Genomic DNA, 19,946 nt, shown 5'->3' with positions numbered 1-19,946 from the left:
GGTTCTCTGAGACCTTGTATAGATTACCGCCTTCTTAATAAAATCACGGTCAAATTTCAGTACCCTTTGCCTCTATTGTCTGATTTGTTTGCTCGGATTAAGGGGGCTAGTTGGTTTACCAAGATAGATCTTCGGGGAGCGTATAATCTTGTGCGTATTAAGCGGGGCGATGAATGGAAAACCGCATTTAATATGCCCGAGGGCCATTTTGAGTATCTGGTGATGCCATTTGGGCTTTCTAATGCGCCATCTGTATTCCAGTCCTTTATGCATGACATCTTCCGAAAGTATCTGGATAGATTCATGATAGTATATTTGGATGATATTTTGGTCTTTTCGGATGATCGGGAGTCTCATGTGAAGCAGGTCAGAATGGTGTTCCAAGTCCTTCGTGCTAATTCCTTGTTTGTGAAGGGGTCTAAGTGTCTTTTCGGAGTTCAGAAGGTTTCCTTTTTGGGCTTCATTTTTTCCCCTTCTACTATCGAGATGGATCCAGTTAAAGTCCAGGCCATTTATGATTGGACTCAGCCTACATCTGTAAAGAGCCTTCAGAAATTCCTGGGCTTTGCAAATTTTTACCGTCGCTTTATCGCTAATTTTTCTAGTGTTGTCAAACCACTGACTGATTTGACCAAGAAAGGTGCGGATGTGGTGAATTGGTCCTCTGCGGCCGTTGAGGCGTTTCAGGAGCTGAAACGTCGTTTTTCTTCGGCTCCTGTGTTGTGTCAGCCAGATGTTTCGCTCCCTTTTCAGGTTGAGGTTGATGCTTCTGAGATTGGAGCAGGGGCTGTTTTGTCTCAGAGAAGTTCTGATGGCTCTGTGATGAAGCCATGTGCTTTCTTTTCTAGAAAGTTTTCACCTGCTGAGCGTAATTATGATGTTGGCAATCGGGAGTTGTTGGCCATGAAGTGGGCATTCAAGGAGTGGCGACATTGGCTTGAGGGCGCCAAGGATCGCGTGGTGGTCTTGACGGATCACAAGAATTTGACTTATCTCGATTCTGCCAAGCGGTTGAACCCTAGACAGGCTCGATGGTCACTGTTTTTCTCCCGTTTCGATTTCGTGGTTTCATACCTTCCGGGTTCTAAGAATGTGAAGGCTGATGCCCTTTCAAGGAGTTTTGTGCCTGATTCTCTGGGAGTTTCTGAGCCGGCTGGTATTCTCAAAGAGGGGGTGATTTTGTCTGCCATCTCCCCTGATTTGCGGCGGGTTCTGCAGGAGTTTCAGGCGGATAGACCTGACCGCTGTCCTGCAGAGAGACTGTTTGTCCCTGATAGATGGACTAGTAGGGTTATCTCGGAGGTTCATTGTTCGGTGTTGGCTGGTCATCCTGGAATTTTTGGTACCAGAGATTTGGTGGCTAGGTCCTTTTGGTGGCCTTCCTTGTCCCGGGATGTGCGTGCTTTTGTGCAGTCCTGTGGGACTTGTGCTCGGGCGAAGCCCTGCTGTTCTCATGCCAGTGGGTTACTTTTACCCTTGCTGGTCCCGAAGAGGCCCTGGACGCATGTTTCCATGGATTTTATTTCAGATCTCCCTGTCTCTCAAAGGATGTCGGTCATCTGGGTGGTTTGTGATCGCTTCTATAAGATGGTCCATTTGGTACCCTTGCCTAAGTTGCCTTCATCCTCTGATTTGGTTCCATTGTTTTTCCAGCATGTGGTTCGTTTGCATGGCATTCCGGAGAACATTGTGTCGGACAGAGGTTCCCAGTTTGTTTCGAGGTTTTGGCGGTCCTTTTGTGCTAAGATGGGCATTGATTTGTCTTTTTCGTCTGCTTTCCATCCTCAGACAAATGGCCAAACTGAGCGAACCAATCAGACTTTGGAGACCTATCTGAGATGCTTTGTTTCTGCTGATCAGGATGATTGGGTGACCTTCTTGCCATTGGCTGAGTTCGCCCTTAATAATCGGGCCAGTTCGGCTACTTTGGTTTCACCTTTTTATTGTAATTCTGGTTTCCATCCTCGTTTCTCTTCAGGGCAGGTTGAGCCTTCGGACTGTCCTGGTGTGGATTCTGTGGTGGACAGGTTGCAGCAAATTTGGACTCATGTAGTGGACAATTTGACATTGTCACAGGAGAAGGCTCAACGTTTCGCTAACCGCCGTTGCCGTGTTGGTCCTCGACTTCGTGTTGGGATCTGGTTTGGTTGTCATCTCGTTATGTTCCTATGAAGGTTTCTTCTCCTAAGTTTAAGCCTCGTTTTATTGGGCCTTATAAGATTTCTGAAATCCTCAATCCTGTGTCATTTCGTTTGGACCTTCCAGCTTCTTTTGCCATCCATAATGTGTTCCATAGGTCGTTGTTGCAGAGATATGTAGCGCCTATGGTTCCTTCCGTTGACCCTCCTGCTCCGGTGTTGGTCGAGGGAGAATTGGAGTATGTGGTGGAGAAGATTTTAGATTCTCGTATCTCGAGACGGAAACTTCAGTATCTGGTCAAATGGAAGGGCTATGGTCAGGAAGATAATTCCTGGGTTCTTGCCTCCGATGTCCATGCTGCCAATTTGGTTCGTGCCTTTCATTTGGCTCGTCCTAATCGGCCGGGGGGTTCTGGTGAGGGTTTGGTGACCCCTCCTCAAGGTGGGGGTACTGTTTTGAACTCTGTTCTCGAGCTCCCTCATGTGGTCAGGAATGGTATTTCTGTGAGTTCTGTCCGTGGGTTCCCTCTGGTGGCTGAAAGTGGAGCTGCTGGTCTGGAGGTGGCTTCCTCAGCTGCATCGTTTAAGACTGGGCTGGTTCCTCTATTTAACTCTGCTCAGATCGTTACCTGATGCCAGTTGTCAATGTATCTGTACTGGTTCAGACCTCACTTGGATCTCCTGATGACCTGTCTACTTCAGCAGAAGCTAAGTCCCTGTTAAGCTCATTTGTTGTTCATTTGTGTGCTGAATATATTTCTGAGTACCTGCTAAGTTTTGTCCAGCTGGCTATCATGATATTGTCTCGCTAGCTGGAAGCTCTGGGTTGCAGAGTGGAACCTACCGCGCCGTGAGTCGGCGCGGGGGGTTTCTTGCTCACTCTGCGTGGCTTTTTGTAGTTTTTTGTGCTGACCGCAAAGATTATTTATCTATCTTCTGTCTATTTAGTAAGTCGGGCCTCCTTTGCTGAAACCTGTCTCATTCCTGTGTTTGTGCCTTCCTCTTAACTCAGTCAATATATGTGGGGGGCTGCTCTTTTCCTTTGGGGAATTTCTCTGAGGCAAGGTGAGGCTATATTTCTCTTTAGGTGTAGTTACCTCTCAGGCTGTGAAGAGTCGTCTAGGCAGAGTCAGGTACGATCCACGGCTAATTCTAGTGTGTGTGATAATAGTTTAGGGCTGCGGTTGGCAGAGCTCCCACTTCCCAGAGCTCGCTCTATTTTGCAGTTTTGACTATCAGGTCATTCCCGGTGCTCCTAACCACCAGGTCCAGCCATAACAGTGAACCCTGTGGATTCTTGGGTTACCTCTCGATAGGCAAACAGGAGGTGTGGCAAGAATTTCTCCCAGTCCCTATAGGTCCTGGTAAAAGTCCCAATGAGTTGTTTCAACGTTCTGTTAAAGCGTTCACACAACCCATTGGTTTGCGGGTGGTACGGGGCGCTCCTAATGGACTTTACGCCGCACAGCTTCCACAGTTGGTTGGTCACTTCTGCAGTAAACTGGGTACCCTGGTCCAAGATAATCTCCCGGGGAAATCCAACCCGTGCGAAAACCTTGAGCAGGGCAGCTGCCACCGTGTCTGCCAGTATGTTAGGTAATGCAACCGCCTCTGGATACTGTGTGGCATAATCTACCACTGTCAATATATACCTTTTCCCTGATGGACTAGGTTTGGCTAACGACCCTATCAGATCGACCGCTACTTGGCTAAATGGTTCCTCCACAATGGGGAGGGGGCGTAATTTGGCCTTGCATCGATCTCCCCTCTTGCCAATGCGCTGGCAACTGTCACAGGTCTGGCAGTACTGATGAACATCATAGGTTACCCCCGGCCAAAAGAAGTTTTGTGTCAGACGATGCCTGGTATGACTTTCGCCGAAGTGCCCGGCCAAGGGTATGTCATGAGAGATTCGCAGTAACTCCTGCCCGTACTTCTTGGGAACTACCAGCTGTCGTTTTATAGTGGGGCTTGTCCCTGTGTGGTGCTGCTCGGTAACCCGGTAGAGGAGTCCCTGCTGCCATACAAACTGCTCCCCTTCCAGTACTCCTCTCGCCTCCTGTGCCTTCCCACGATATCCCTCTAATGAAGGATCCCCAAGTAACTCCTTCTTAAAATCAGCTGGGGTGGCCCAAGAAATGTGTCTGGCTATGGGAATACGTGTAGGGCTGGGGTGTCTTACCTGGGCCTCCTCTGAGTGTGATTCCGCCTCCGCAGCTTGAGCTTGTCTCCGGGTGCTCACAGGATATGTCTCAGCCAGAGGGCCGACCGAGAAGGCAGACAACATAGGCCCCAAGTCATTTCCCAGCAAGACGTCTGCAGGCAATTCTCCATCAAGCCGACCTCAACCAGGCCATCCCCGACTCCCCAGTTCAGGTGAATCCTGGCAATGGGCAGTCGATGTATGGCTCCCTCTGCTACACGGACTGCCACTGTCCGGTCCGTCTTCTCTTGGTCCCGGACGAGATGAGACTTCACAAGGGTCAAAGTTGCTCTGGAATCTCTTAGTCCCTGCATACGTTTCCCATTAACCCACACGACCTGTCGATGCTGTTGTCGATTATCTGCCCGGGCCGCCTGCACGGGGTCTACTTCATGCAGCACTTCCTCCATCTCTTCCATCCCCTGGTTAGTCATAGCCCCCAATGCCGGATCACCTTCGCCTTGGTAGCAGTGTACAGCGGCCCGGCTGAAGGTAGCTGTTCACGCCTTTGGCCACTGGGTATGCTGAGCCCGCTTGGGACATTGTCTTTGCAGGTGGCCCAGCTGATGGCAGATGTGGCATCGCGCCCCAGGGGGACTGTGGTAGGTCGGGTTTTGAGCTGGTCCCCCGACAATCTTCTGTGGTTTGGGGGCTTCCAGACCCATGGGAGGACCCCTTGTGACCATCTTTGATCCGGCCGACTGAGACCTCCTGGCATCATGGTGTTCGTCGGCCAGACAAGCGGCCTCCTCAAGAGTCATTGGTCATCTGTCCCGAAGCCATTCCTGTGTCTTGGGGGTTAGTCCATTAAAGAATTGCTCTAACAAGAAGAGCTGGAGGACGTCCTCCTTAGTGGTTGCTTGGCTCCCTTGTACCCACTGTAGCAGTGACCGCCGTAATTTACAAGCCCATTCAGCGTGGGTATCCGTTACCCGTTTTATAAGTCCGCGGAACTTTTGGAGGTATGCCTCTGGTGTCAGCGCATACCGGGCCAAGATTACTTCTTTGATCCGCTCAGGTACCGTGCGATAGGCGTCCGCTGCCCGGCATGTCAGCTTGCTGGCCAGAATCTGAACCCGTTCCTCCGGCTTCACTTGATGAAGGGCACACTGCCGCTCAAAGTCCTGCAGAAAGCCATCAATGTCTTCCTCTGCCTCCCCCAACTGTCGGAAGGCATTATACTGGATTTTTTTGTGGCTTACTGTTGAAGGTACCTGGTCGGAGGCCAGAGCTCCCCCTGCTTACTGACTCTCCTCTCTCCGCTCTGCCATCTCCTTCTTAGCCAGCTCCACTTTGGTCCGCTCTGCCATCTCCATCTTGGTTAGCTCTATCCTTGTCCGCTCGGCCATCTTTTCCTTCAGATCAGTACGCACATCAGCCATCACCTCTCGTATGATCTCTACTGCAGGGTTTGGGCCATAGAATGCCAGTCTGTTCTTTACCTCCCTCTGGAATTCAGTCTCCTCCACGTTCTCATTGGGGGGCGCTGCACTGTCGTGTTCCATGATGGCTGCTATCAAATCTGCTTTTGTTTTGTTGCTGGCAATTAACCCTTGAGCTTCCACCAGGTCTTTTAATGTAGTCATCTTTAACTTCTGGTAGTTGTTTTCCATTCATTCCTTTCCTCCTGTAGATGGGGTATCACATTCCGCTGTCTGCCACCAGTGTAACGGGGTCTGCTGTGCTGGAGTACCTCTTCCAGTACCACCCCATGGGTCAGGAGGTCCACTCTGCTTTGGCTGGAGTCTGAATGAAGGACGCTGCCTGGAATTCCTTGATTACATGGGCGCATATAAAATATCACTGCTTCTCCACGTATTTCCAGTGTGACAACTCTTTACTCACAGGACACAGAATATATATCACAACAGATACAGAGGGCAGGCCCATTCAAAAGCGGCAGGCCAGACATACATTACAATAGCCGCAGGGGGCCGGAGCCTGCCGATATTTACTGTGGGAATTACAAAGGTGGGAAAGGTCAGAAGGGGGATATCTTGTCTCCTCTGCCCAGGGGCGCAGCCTGTGGGCTGATGCATTAGGGACATACACTCACCGGCCACTTTATTAGGTACACCTGTCCAACTTCTTGTTAACACTTAATTTCTAATCAGCCAATCACATGGCGGCAACTCAGTGCATTTAGGCATGTAGACATGGTCAAGACAATCTCCTGCAGTTCAAACCGAGCATCAGTATGGGGAAGAAAGGTGATTTGAGTGCCTTTGAACGTGGCATGGTTGTTGGTGCCAGAAGGGCTGGTCTGAGTATTTCAGAAACTGCTGATCTACTGGGATTTTCACGCACAACCATCTCTAGGGTTTACAGAGAATGGTCCGAAAAAGAAAAAAAATTCAGTGAGCGGCAGTTCTGTGGGCGGAAATGCCTTGTTGATGCCAGAGGTCAGAGGAGAATGGGCAGACTGGTTCGAGCTGATAGAAAGGCAACAGTGACTCAAATCGCCACCCGTTACAACCAAGGTAGGCCTAAGAGCATCTCTGAATGCACAGTGCGTCGAACTTTGAGGCAGATGGGCTACAGCAGCAGAAGACCACACCGGGTACCACTCCTTTCAGCTAAGAACAGGAAACTGAGGCTACAATTTGTACAAGCTCATCGAAATTGGACAGTAGAAGATTGGAAAAACGTTGCTTGGTCTGATGAGTCTCGATTTCTGCTGCGACATTCGGATGGTAGGGTCAGAATTTGGCGTAAACAACATGAAAGCATGGATCCATCCTGCCTTGTATGGAGCATCTTTGGGATGTGCAGCCGACAAATCTGCGGCAACTGTGTGATGCCATCATGTCAATATGGACCAAAATCTCTGAGGAATGCTTCCAGCACCTTGTTGAATCTATGCCACGAAGAATTGAGGCAGTTCTGAAGGCAAAAGGGGGTCCAACCCGTTACTAGCATGGTGTACCTAATAAAGTGGCCGGTGAGTGTATATCTCACATGGAACCTATTATATATACAAATAACTGCATAACATATTCTGGGTGCTGGGGGGTTCTGTAACAGCTAGTATATGGATTTAAATAATATATTTTAAATAAAGCTTCATATTATCCATAAAACACAATAACAAGTTACACAAGTGAATGATGATGTACTGTGGATGAGTTGAACACTTAAGGGTACTTAGGTGTACAGCTGATTTGCCCTGAGCATGTGAGCCAGAGACTTGCTACATTTAATATCATTTTTGTAACGAATAATGCTTTTTACATCTCGTTAGGGCATTCTTTGCCCTGGATATGAGAAAGGAGCATAATAAATAATGTTTTTGTAGTAATTTATACTTCAAGGTTTGCATGGTGAACATTATGGAAGGTCTCTAGTGCTGAGCGAACATGCTCGGATAACATCTTATTGGAGGATGCTCGGGTGTTATCCAAGCATCTGGGCATGCTCGTGTATTATGTACGAGTCCCCGCAGCTGCATGATTTGCGGCTGTTAGCCAGCCTGAACACATGTGGGGATTCTTTAACAAATAGGCAATCCCGACATAATATACAAGCACGCCCAAGATACTCTGATAACACCCGAGAATGCTTGGATAAGACGTTATCCGAGCACGTTCGCTCATCACTAAAGGTGTCTAAATCCATAATATGCAAGAAAAAAGTTTTTGTTTTTTTTAAATAAGTGTAGCATGTTTCAAGAAGACTCCTCTAATGACACATTTATGGAACTCCCAAACAGTTGGTTGTGAAATGAGATTTGAATGATAAGTCTTCCAACAGTAATGTGTTCAGCATCCATTGAGGAAGCTGTGGAATGGTGGAAGCTAATGAGACGCTCATGGTAATAAGCGCATGATCCAAGAATGTACTGGAGATAGTATGGGTAAAGCGCAAGCAATGGAGGTCATATTTGATAAATGGCTATTCCAGTCTCGGATAAAAATCATGTGCAGCTGAAAAAAAGGAATATATTGATCAAGTGCTCCAGGCTACAATTAGTTATCCATAGCCAAGTCAAAAGCTGCGTTAAAGTCTCCCTTTCCCTTCCACAAAGCCATCTAATAGATTGGCAAATTATTCTGGAGCTTGAACTTTGCTAGAATTAGAGAGATAAAACAAAGCAAAGGTGTATTAATTATATTGCCGTTAATCTGAAGCATCTGTCTCACCACATTAATGTTGGTTTGCTCAAATTCCCAAGGCAAGGAGTGGAAAATGAAGATGCTGGTTCCTCTGGATTTTCGGTAAGGTGAGAAACTATGATAGGTAGTTGGAAAATAATGGATAGCTAATTTGAATGTTTTTCTGCACTTAAATGCATCTCTTGGGTGAATGCAACATGTAAGTGTTGTTTTTTTAATTTTCAATTTTAACCCCTTGGGCCCTCCTGCATCTTCCTGTCCTGTCCCCCGGGCGTTGGTGTCTTTTTCCGGAAAGAATATGGCGGGCGCATGACAGTGCACCCACTGAGATCTGCCACCCGGCACCCTGCAACAATAGGGGAGTGGTTAATCTTGATCACTATGATAGACCCTATCACAATGATTAAAATAAAAAATAGCAAATCAAATCCTAACTCCTTAGGTAAAAATAATAAAATATAAAAAATGTATTTATTTCCATTTTTTCATTAGGGTTATGGTTGGGCTAGGGCTAGGGTTAGGGTTGGGCCTAGAGCTAGAGTTAGGGTTGGGCTAGGGTTAGGGTTGGGGCTAGGGTTAAGGTTGGAGCTAGAGCTAGGGTTACGGTTAGGCTAGGGTTAGGGTTGGGCTAGAGTTAGGATTGGGGCTAGGGTTGTGGTTAGGGTTGTGGTTAGGTTTATTGTGGTTATGGTTGGGATTACGGTTAGAGTTGGGATTAGGGTTAGTGTTGTGGTTAGGGTTGGGATTAAGGTTAGGGGTGTGTTGGGGTTAGGGTTGGAGTTAGAATTGGAGAGGTCCACTGTTTAGGTACATCAGGGGGTCTCCAAACATGATATGGCACCCAGCATTGATTCCAGCCAACTTTGCGTTCAAAAAGTCAAACGGTGCTCCTTGCCTTCTGAGTCCTGCCATGCGCCCAAACAGTGGCTTTCCCCCACATAAGGGGTATCGGAGTACTCAAGTCAAATTGCACAACAAATTGTGTTGTCCATTTTCTTCTGATACTCTTGTGAAAAGAAAAAAATGTGGTTCCCCAAAAAATTTTTGGTGAAAAAATTAAAATGTAATTTTTTTCCTTCCACGTTGCTTTAGTTCTCACGAAGCACCTGAAGGGTTAATAAACTTCTTGAATGTGGTTTTGCGCACCTTGAGGGGTGCAGTTTTTAGAATGGTGTCACTTTTGTGTATTTTCTGTTATATTAACCCCCCAAACTCACTTCAAATGTGAAGTGGTCCCCAAAAAAGGGTTTTGTAAATTTTGTTGGAAAAATGAGAAATTACTGGTGAAATTTTAACCCTTATAACGTCCTATTGAAAAAAAAATTATGTTTCCAAAATTGTACTGATGTTAACTTTACATGTGGGAAATGTTATTTATTAACTATTTTGTGCAACACCACTCTCCTATTTAAGGGTAAAAAAATTAAAAGTTTGAAAATTGCAAAATTTACATTTTTTTCATAAATAAAACACAAGTTATATTGAATAATTTTTACCACTAACATGAAGTACAATATGTCAAGAAAAAACACTATCAGAATCAGTGGGATACCTTGAAGCGTTCCAGAGCTATGACTTCATAAAGAGACAGTGATTAGAATTGCAAAAATTGGCTTGGTCATTAAGTACCAAATTGGCTCTGTCACTAAGAGGTTATTAGGGGAGATATTTCATGCAAAATAGCATTTCCACATCTCTGCTTTACACCAGCACAATTTTTGAAACATAATTTTTTCTTGTTAGGAATTTATTAGGGTTAAAAGTTGACCAGTGATTTCTAATTTTTTCAGCAAAATTTACAAAACGATCACATTTGAAGTGACTTTGAGGGGTCTATTTGACAGAAAATTCCAAAAAGTGACAACATTGTTAAAAGGGTCCCCCACAAGGTGCTCAAAACCACATTCTAGAAGTTTATTAAACCTCCAGGTGCTTCACAGGAATTTTTATAATGTGGATGGAAAAAAATGAACATTTCATTTTTTTTCCCAAAAAAATTAACTTTAGACCCAAATTTTTTTTGCTTGTTTTTTTTGACTAGATGACATTTTCAGCGATACCTTTTAAATTTACATTCACCTTTTTGTTCAGTGGTATGATGACAAAACATTGTTTTGTACCTAGCTATTTATTTCTTTTGCAGTGTTCACTAACAAGGTTAACTAGTGGGACAGTTTCATAGGTCAGGTCGTTCTGGACGTGGCAATACCAAATATGTGTACTTTTTTTTCCATAAAAAATATTTATTTATGGGTACAATATATTTTTATTTGATTTGATTTTTTTTTTATAATTTTACAATTTTTTTGAACTTTTTTCATTCCTATGCTATACAAACTGTCAGCGCTGCACTGACAAACTTGCTACATTGATCTAGCAAGTTTGCTAGCTCTGGTGACTCGGATGTTATCATGATGACATCGGGTCACCATGGCAATGATTGCCCCCCCCCGATGACGTTTCGGGGGCCTGCCAGTCAGAGAGCAGAGGAAGCTCCCTCCCTGTGCTTGCCTGCTAATTACTGCGGTTGATACAGTGCCAGAAGCTGTGCGGGCACCACTCCTGCATCAATTACCGGGTGTCAGTTGTCAGAATCACCCGGCGGTAAACACGCACCTCTGTACGCGCAAAATCACCATGACGTAGCCATACGTCATAGGTCGGAAAGTACCAGCCAACCATGATGTATGGAAATGTCCAATGTCGGGAAGGGGTTAAGGGATGGCTTTTTATTAGAAAAAGTAGACAATTACACTTTCCAACACAATTAAAACACGGTATGCTAACACAAGTAGGTGCATGAATATGTGCCAAATGGATAAACTTTACATCAAACCCTTATGTTGTTGGTAGAACCACATTTCTATATATCATGGGAATGGTGGCACAATGAAATGCATGTATGTGTTTCTAAAAAGGCTGTTTGTCTCTAGGCCCAAGTACATTTATAGAATATCTGTGAGTAATATCAACCCTCCTAAGCTGTCTATATGGGTATGCAGGTCATAGAAAGTTGAATAAAATTATACCTTAATATCTGAGATCCAATGTATTTTCCAAAGAAATCCACATTTTTGTTAATATGTAAATTAGTTGCTAAGATCTATGGGCCGGACTATGACCTGCATGTAAATCTGCTTCCAGAGCTTATTTTCAATGAAAGGCGGAATTGCCAGTGTGAGCCATGTAATGACTAACACTCTGCTCTCGTGGACCACATGTCTCAAACTAGTAATTCCCCCATTTATATACAGTATAATATGCTCTGGAGGCAGATTCTTATGCAGATCAGTGTCCGGCCCATAGTCCTGGGACAGCTCATTAAGATATAAGAAAATGTGGATTTCTCTGGAATAATACATCAGATCACAGACATCCAAGGTATCATGTTATTCAGCTACCTATAACCTACATGCCCATATAGATGGCTTAGGGAGGGTTCACCCTACTGACAGATGCTCTTTATACAATATTTCTTAACTGACGAACATGATCTATTCTGACTACATTGCTGCAAGCAATGTTTAGTAATTAAGCAATTTAATACATTTTTAACTTTCTGACTGCTTTAGTATGTGACCAAAGTGTAAGACAAAGTGCGCTGAGTTGCTACATTAGAGTTCTACGCAATTAAACAATTTATATTTCCCGTTATCTGGTCCCTTACCTTGGGTTCCTATAGAAGTTAAAGGGGTTATCCGGGTTTAGGACAAAAGTATGCTGAATATATTAATAAATTTCCCTGATATTTGGTGCGAGTCTGTCGAGACATGTCTGGCTTATCTCAATTGACTTCTATTGAGACAAACTAGGTGGTTCTAGACAGCATGTGACTGCACATATGCAATTGTACACATTTGGTCATGTGACTGTATTCACATAGGGAATACCAGGAAATCATGGCAATGTGTGTACCGCATACTATAGCGATTTAACACTTTGCAGTTACATAGCGTATTTGCAAATTTTTCTCCCAACCTTGAACAACTCCTTAAAATTAGGAAACATTTAAAATGATACGCTCTAGATTTTCTTTTTTATATCTCTTTTGTCTGTATTTTTCTTGCACAACCATCTCCAGTAAGTCATTACACAGCCTTAATTTCTTTTTTCTTTTCTCAGATAAAGGCACAGTAAAAATCAAGGTAAGTGCACCTTTCAAGTAATTTAAAAAAGAATAACAAAAAAATGTTTTGCTTCCCCATGGGAATGGGACTTCTTCTAAAATATGCTCTTTTAATATATTAAGATTATCACTAAGAGTGTGCTAACCAAAGAGAATTCAGATATGGGTGGAGTCTCAAGGGGATCCGAAAATGTTGCCAGTACGGGGCCCTGAAATTACTGGTGGCAGCCCTGTGCAAAGATATTGCTGGACTTGTCTTTGAAGAAGCTATATGCGCTCATTGCCCCTGATGTTGCACAGTTGACTGGAATTGGAATTGATCAGTGGCAGGGAAAAATAACTTCATGTGGTTAGCCAAATATATGTTTGAAATGATATTTACCTGCAGATAAGCACAATGGCTGCAGGCAAATGTTGTTGTTTTTCTGATGACAGGTTCTATTTCCAAATGTTATGAAGTCAAGGATGTGGTTTCACCAATGGGGGGTAACTTTTTTAAAAATATACTATTGCCATCACAGCCCCCCTTGCTCAAAGAGACATTGCAGGAAACTGAGTTAAGTAGTAGGCCCAATGTAGGGGTGTGGGTCTCTGAGACTTGTAATGGAGGGTATCAGCTGACAAACAATTCCCAAATGGGGGTATCTTTTTTAAAAATATAATATTGTCATCACAGCCCCTCTTGCCCAACATTCACTGGCCTATATCAGTACAGAACACGTTCACCCAGGTCATGTAGTCAGAGATAAGGAAGAGACATTGCAGGAAACCGAGTTAAGAAGTAGGCCCAATGTAGGGGTGTGGGTCTCTGAGACTTGTAATGGAGTGCATGACCTGACAAGCATTTGCTCATGGGGGGTTAATGTTTTAAAAATATTTCATGGGGATCATAGACACCCTTGCCCAAAAATAGACTGTCTATAGCAGCACGGAACTGGTGATCTAGTGGTGGAGAATGATGAGAGGTGGAGGAAGGCCTCATTAAAACCTATTACCAATTTAATGGAGCGGGTCTCCTACACTTTTAATGCCCATACACTAAGTTCATGGGCTGTCAAACATTTCCCCATGGGGGGGTTAATTTTTTTTTTTAATTTGTTAACGGGCATCATAAACACCTTTCAAAACAGTAAAGTGGTTTCCTACACAGTTGGTGCTGGGAAGGTGCAGGTTTTTACTAAAAATATGGCGGGCGAATCGTTGGATGAAATGATCAGGAAAAGGGGCATGGTGATGACAGGAATGGAAACGTACGTGATTAATAACAGCAGCTATGGGAGGCTTGAGATCCAGAATTCAGCCTACAATGGTTAGTCGTTTAGCCACCACCAATTACCAGAATGTGTTTCATGCCCGTCAGAAGATCTGTGTAACAGATGCACATGTTAGACTCGGCCTAAAAAATGCCTGTCAAAAATATGTTGCCAAAGACGCATGTGTCTGTCTAAAGGGCAAAGTGCAACATGTTCGAGAGATGCTGAATTAGAGAAAGCAGATCAGTGTTGTAGGAAAACCAAACAAAATGATGGATGCTTGTGAAAAACTAAGTTTAAAGAGCAGTGCATCGTCCGTAACTATAATCACACCCGTGGAACAAGCTTCTTCATCTTCACCCATACATATTACCAATAATATCCAAATGTCACAGTCAACAATTATTTCATCTAGTGTAACGAACACTGTTAAAGGAATGCCACAAAATGTAGATAACCATGACCCTGGGAAACACCAGATTTCCTCTTTACGAGATATGGACGATGATGGTATTGATGACCACTTTGAAATTTACCACATCCACCAAGAAGATGAAGATCACAGCTGCAAAAAATGTGCAAAAAAGGCTGTGAATGTCTGGAAAATCATTTTCTCTTGGGCAAACTTTCCCTCTTACTAAAGTGGTATCGAATGATGCATACACAGCTCTCATGTCTATTTAGCCTGAGATGGTTGAAAGATGATGTATTCTGTTTTGTCCATGTCCACTTTTTGAAAGCGAGCAGAAAAGAAGGATGAATTATCGGGAAGACGTGTGATTTTGGTCAGTAAGGAAGTGATGTCAGGTACAGATAGGTAAATCTGCGTGTCACCGGCATACTGATGATATTGCAAACCATGCCATTACATCAGTTGGCCCAGGCTGAAGGTGTAGATGGAGGAATAGGGGTCCTAGAACTGAGCCTTGGGGAACACTGAAAGACCGTAACAGCCTGGTTGTTTTTTACAGACTGTGTCGATAACCCCAAAAAGGCCATTTGCATCACCAGCCATGCCCGCATCAGCAGGGGTAGCAAAACTCCCATCCTAACCACCACAAGCATGATCAGGCACATGGCAGCAAAGCGCCTGACTTTGTTGGTTGAACACAAGGCTCCATGAACAATGTCTGCGGGTGATACCACTGCTTCTTCCGATGTTGTGCGTGCAAGCCAATCCCCTGTCCATGCTGCATGCAAAGATGCCTCATGCCCTGCATCTGCAGTTGCACACAAACTCAACTAGCACCATCAACAAGCACGTCCACATCCTTATCCCAGCGCACCGTTCAGTTGTCCATACCCCAGTCCTTGGAACGCAAGCGGAAATACGCAGCCAATGCCAAAGTACTAAATTCACACATTTCTCATCTGCTTGCTCTCGAAATGTTGCATTTTAGGCCCGTGTGAGACCTACGTTTTCAGCAACCTGATGGCGGTGACCATCACAAGGTACTCGTTACCGAGCCACCACAATTTTGCCTTGTCTGCCATCACGACATTGCACAAGCAATGACATGTCCCACAACATTACCCGGGCCCTCAACAATGCTGTTACAGGGAAAGTGCACCTAACCACGGACACGTGGACAAGTGCTTGTGGGCAGGGATGGTACATCTCGCTGACTGCACGCTGGGTTAGCATAGAGGAAGCCATGACCAAGTCAGACATTGGGAGACCATGTTACAGATGTATGGAGACAGGTTGTGGAAGGCTTTGCATGTCATAGTTAGGGTTTTGAACTGTAGCCTCTGGGCAATTGGAAGTCAGTGAAAGGCCTAGCAGAGAGGAGAGGCCGGGGAATAACCGAGGGACAGTTGGATTACTCAGGCATAAGACTTTAGGATAGATTGGAGTGGTGCAAGAGTGCTAGAGGGGAGGCCAGACAATAGAAGTTTGCAATAGTGGAAGCGGGAGATCATGAGGGCGTGCACAAACATTTTTGCAGTTTCTTGGAATGTACAGATCCTATAACTGTTTTGGAGTTGTAGTGGGCAGGAGGAGGCAAGGGCTTGGATATGTATATTGAAAGAGAGGGCAAAGTCGAGGATCACCCTGAGGCCCCGAACATGCAGGATTTTTTGTACCGGTGTGGCATCCCGACATTACACAGGCAAGTGTCCCAAAACATTACCCGTGCCCTCCAAGATGCTGTTATTGGTAAAGTCAACCTAACCACAGACACATGGACACGTGCTTGTGGTCAGGGACGGTACATCACACTAACAGCACACTGGCTAAATAAAGTGGAAGCCAGGACCCAGTCCAACCATGGGATGGTGCACGTCCGACCAACTCCGAGTATTGCGGGACCTACGTCAATCTGTGTTGCCCCCACAGTCTTCAGCTCCTGCACCTCCTCCTCTTCAGCCTCCATCTCCACAAGTAGCACATCAGTCACAAGCTGGAAGCACTGCAGCACTGCCTCAGCCAAGTGGTCGCGTGTGACAATGGCTGGAAACTGGTGGCTGCTCTGTGTCGAGACGAGCTCACACACGTGCCATGCATGGCCCATGTGCTTAATCTCATTGTTCAACATTTTCTGAAAAGTGACACGGAGGTGCCAGATCTGCTAGGAAAAGTACGAGGCTCTGCGTACCCATTTTAGAAAGTCAGCTAGAGCTTCATCCCACTTGACGTGCTTCTGCAGCACTTGCAGCATCTGTCTCACTGACTGGTGTGTGATGTCCTCCCCATGCATTGGAACTCTACACTGCATATTTTGGAAAGGATTTGTGAGCAGAAGAGGGCAGTTGTTGACTACCAGCATCAACAAGGCCGACGGTATTCAGTTCTGACTTCACCCATAAGATCTCAGGAATGGACATGGATGTCAGACATATGTACCATCCTCCAAAACTTTGAGGAATTCACCAAGATGGTGAGCAGCAATGACGCCATAATTAACATCTCCATCCTGCTTCTCTGTGTTCTAATATTAATATTTATAGTTATTTATACAGCGTCAAAATATTTACAGTTTCAAACACAACAGTCCTAAGTAACAATGATAACAATAATACAATAATTAAACAGAAATAAAACTACCCTGCTCGTGACAGCTTGCAATCTACACTAAGTAATAACGATAACAATAATTAAACCGAAAAAAACCCATCCTGCTCGTGACAGCTTACAATCTGCAATGAGGTGGGGAGAAAAAACTACAGGGGAATGTATTTACAATGATGTATTTACAATGATATTACTGAGGTTTGTCGAAAGTCGTGGAGGCCTGAGGACAAGGAGGAGGGGGAGACCATGGTCAGTTGTCCTCTTGGTGAGGACACGGAAGTATCAACTGTTTGCAGTCTTGCACGCATGGCTGAGTTTGTTACGCTGCCTTTCCCGTCACCTCGCGATCTCAAAATTTTGGGTGACAGGCAATACTGATTGTTGTTGACACAGACCTATGATACAAGGAGAACTTTATATCTCTTATTCCAGAGGCAGGCATGTATACTACAATGTTGGAGGACCATAGGGCCCTTCTTGCTGAATTATTTTTAAATTAAAAATTCCCATCTGGAAACGCTGGCATAAGAGGTCACAGTTCATTGGCCAAGTAAGGAGTACAGGTGAGAGACACAACTCCGTTCCAGCAGAAGCAGTGGAACACTGGAAAAGTTCGGGGAAAGTTTTCTCAGACCCTCTCATTGCCCTGGCCCTGAGGCATAGTGGACTCTCACAAGGAGTGCAAAGTTTGGGAAAATGCAGAGGGAGTGCCAACATCCTCTGTGCCCTTTAATTATTGTTAAGCAAAGCTGAACACGGAGCATGAACTGTCTCTCTACTGCGCACATGCGCTGTACTTATGTTCATGGAACGCACGGTGCCTCGCTCTCTGGCGGTCATTGGGCACATGGCTCCTCGCTTTATGGCAGTACCGCTTTTATTGGTGGGAGAAAACGTCTTCATAATACAGACACAGTGTACAACACCGCCCAAGCGTTCACACTATGCTCCGCAGACTTTCTTTATGCGCAGTGACTGCTTCTAGGCAGAAGATGATGATGGTGGTAGTAGTAGTTGAAGCATTTAAGACAGTCATGAAGCAGCCATAACAACTTGAAAGAGAAGTATTTTTCAAGAAACACCACACTGTTCCATATGTGGCATGTATTTTTTATTTTTTTTATGCAAAATAGTGCTTTATATGAGTAGAGTCACAGACATTTTGTCCAGAAGCAGAGCGACCACCATAACAATGCGGATTCCTAGCAAGCTTCTCCTCCTGTTGATTCCTCTTCACCTTAACGCAGTCAAGCGCTCCATGGGATCATTCCGCTCCATTAGGTGGTTGAACCAGGCTAAAGCCTCTCCCTCCAGGTGAGAGACAAGGAACGCCACCTTGGTCATGTCAGTTGGATAATGCTGAGGCAATAAGTGAAAATGCAGCAAGAATTGGTTGAGAAATCCTCTGCACAACTTGGGATCACCATCATAACTAGGAGGCTTGCAGAGACGAGGACAGGGTCCTGTAGTGGGCACTACTGTCGGATGCTGTACCGGAGGCTGATGGACTGGGGGAGCAGCAACCAGCTGTACCTTAGTTAACCGGTCATCCACGGAGGTCATGTTGTGCAACAGGCGGGTCTGCATCTCTTGTGGGTGATTGAGTTCCTAATGGAGCTTTGCTAGCTGGGTTGCGTTGGTGGGCTCGGCTTCCTGTAGAGTAGACAAGCAGGTATCCAAGGTTTGCATGAAGATCACTTGCTGATACTGGCTCTGACGCAGCACAGCCAGTTCTCTCTGGGCTGAGAATCGGGTATCAGCGGAGTCCATGGCCTGGGCAAACTGTTACGCCCACAGGGCGTGTTGATATAGGGTGGACTCACTAGCCCACTGAGGGCATGACAGTTGCTTTTCCATGATTGGTCTGCCATTATGTAGGCTGGGATGTCATATCATTGTATTTCTTTTTTTCTTGATATTTTCTATTGATTATATAGGATATTTATACTGCATGTGATGATTGTGAATTTCATTGTATATTATGTAAAAATGTCACACATTTTCTGTATTTATTCTGAGTAGGCAGTACCTAGTTGGTGATTTGTGTGCATGTGCCACCACACTATATAAGGCTGCCATTTTATGTATTGTATATGCTTGAAAAAGACCAACATTGGTCGAAACGTCACATCATGGAGGAATAAATAATTTAATTCAGGAGTAGCGGATGGGGCCATCTACTGGACCTCACGAATTTCAGCTTCCAATTCTGAGGATGCCATAGAAATCACAATTCCTAGATGAAGAATGGAGGATGGAGGTTCTGGAGTAGAAACGTAATCAAGTTTGCGTGACAAAGCGTCAGCACTAGCATTCTTAGAGCCCAGTCTGAACGTGATGGAAAAATTGAATCTAGAAAAAAATAACGACCATCTGGCTTGTCTAGGGGTATAAACATTTAGAAGATTCAATATAAGCTAAATTTTTATGATCTGTCACCACAGTAACCAGATGAAATGCTCCCTCCAAAAAATGTTTCCATTCTTTAAAAACTAATTTGACAGCGAGCAGCTTGGGATTCCCCTCATCATAATTTCTTTCAGCAGTTGAAAATTTCATGTAGAAAAATGCACATGGATGCAAGTTGGTCAGAGTTTTAGGACCTTGAGACAAAACAGTCCCTACCCCAACCTCTGAGGCATCCACTTCTACAATGAATGGTTCCTGGAGAACAGGTTGAATCAAAACTAAAGCACTCCTTTAATTTACCAAAGCAGCCAACAGCATCCAACGACCAAACCTTAAGATCCACCCCATTTCGTGTGAGGTCGGTAAGAGGTTTTAAGATGTTTCACAATCTGAGACAAACCCTTAATACACTTTCTATAGTAATTAGCGAACCCTAGAAATCTTTGCAATTCTTTCAGATCACGAGGTTGAATCCAATCAATTATAGCCTGCACCATCCCAGGGTCCATCGTAAACCCTTCAGCTGACACAATGAACCTCAGGAACGATATTTCCTGAACAGAAAAAGTACAATTTTCCAATTTAGCAAACAAATAATTTTCCCCGCTTTTCTGTAAAACAGACCGAATGTGCTCATAGTGGGAATTTAGATCAGGTGAAAAAATTTGAATGTCATCAAGGTATACCAC

At 44.7% G+C, this 19,946-nt stretch overlaps 1 protein-coding gene across 2 annotated transcripts in view; it reads left to right on the top strand.

Annotated features, from left to right (window-relative positions):
- Positions 1 to 19,946, top strand: part of CPAMD8 (C3 and PZP like alpha-2-macroglobulin domain containing 8) — a 500,517-nt gene that overhangs the window by 183,622 nt on the left and 296,949 nt on the right. For both annotated transcript variants that reach the window (XM_077253153.1, XM_077253145.1), the window contains exon 3: positions 12,576 to 12,598. In XM_077253153.1, coding sequence (XP_077109268.1) covers positions 12,576 to 12,598 — 23 coding nt within the window. The remainder of the gene's footprint in view (positions 1 to 12,575; positions 12,599 to 19,946) is intronic.

This window comes from Ranitomeya variabilis, chromosome 1, assembly GCF_051348905.1.
Source record: "Ranitomeya variabilis isolate aRanVar5 chromosome 1, aRanVar5.hap1, whole genome shotgun sequence".
In the NCBI taxonomy this organism is placed as follows: Eukaryota; Metazoa; Chordata; class Amphibia; order Anura; family Dendrobatidae; genus Ranitomeya; species Ranitomeya variabilis.
This window is presented reverse-complemented; position numbering and strand designations above follow the sequence as displayed.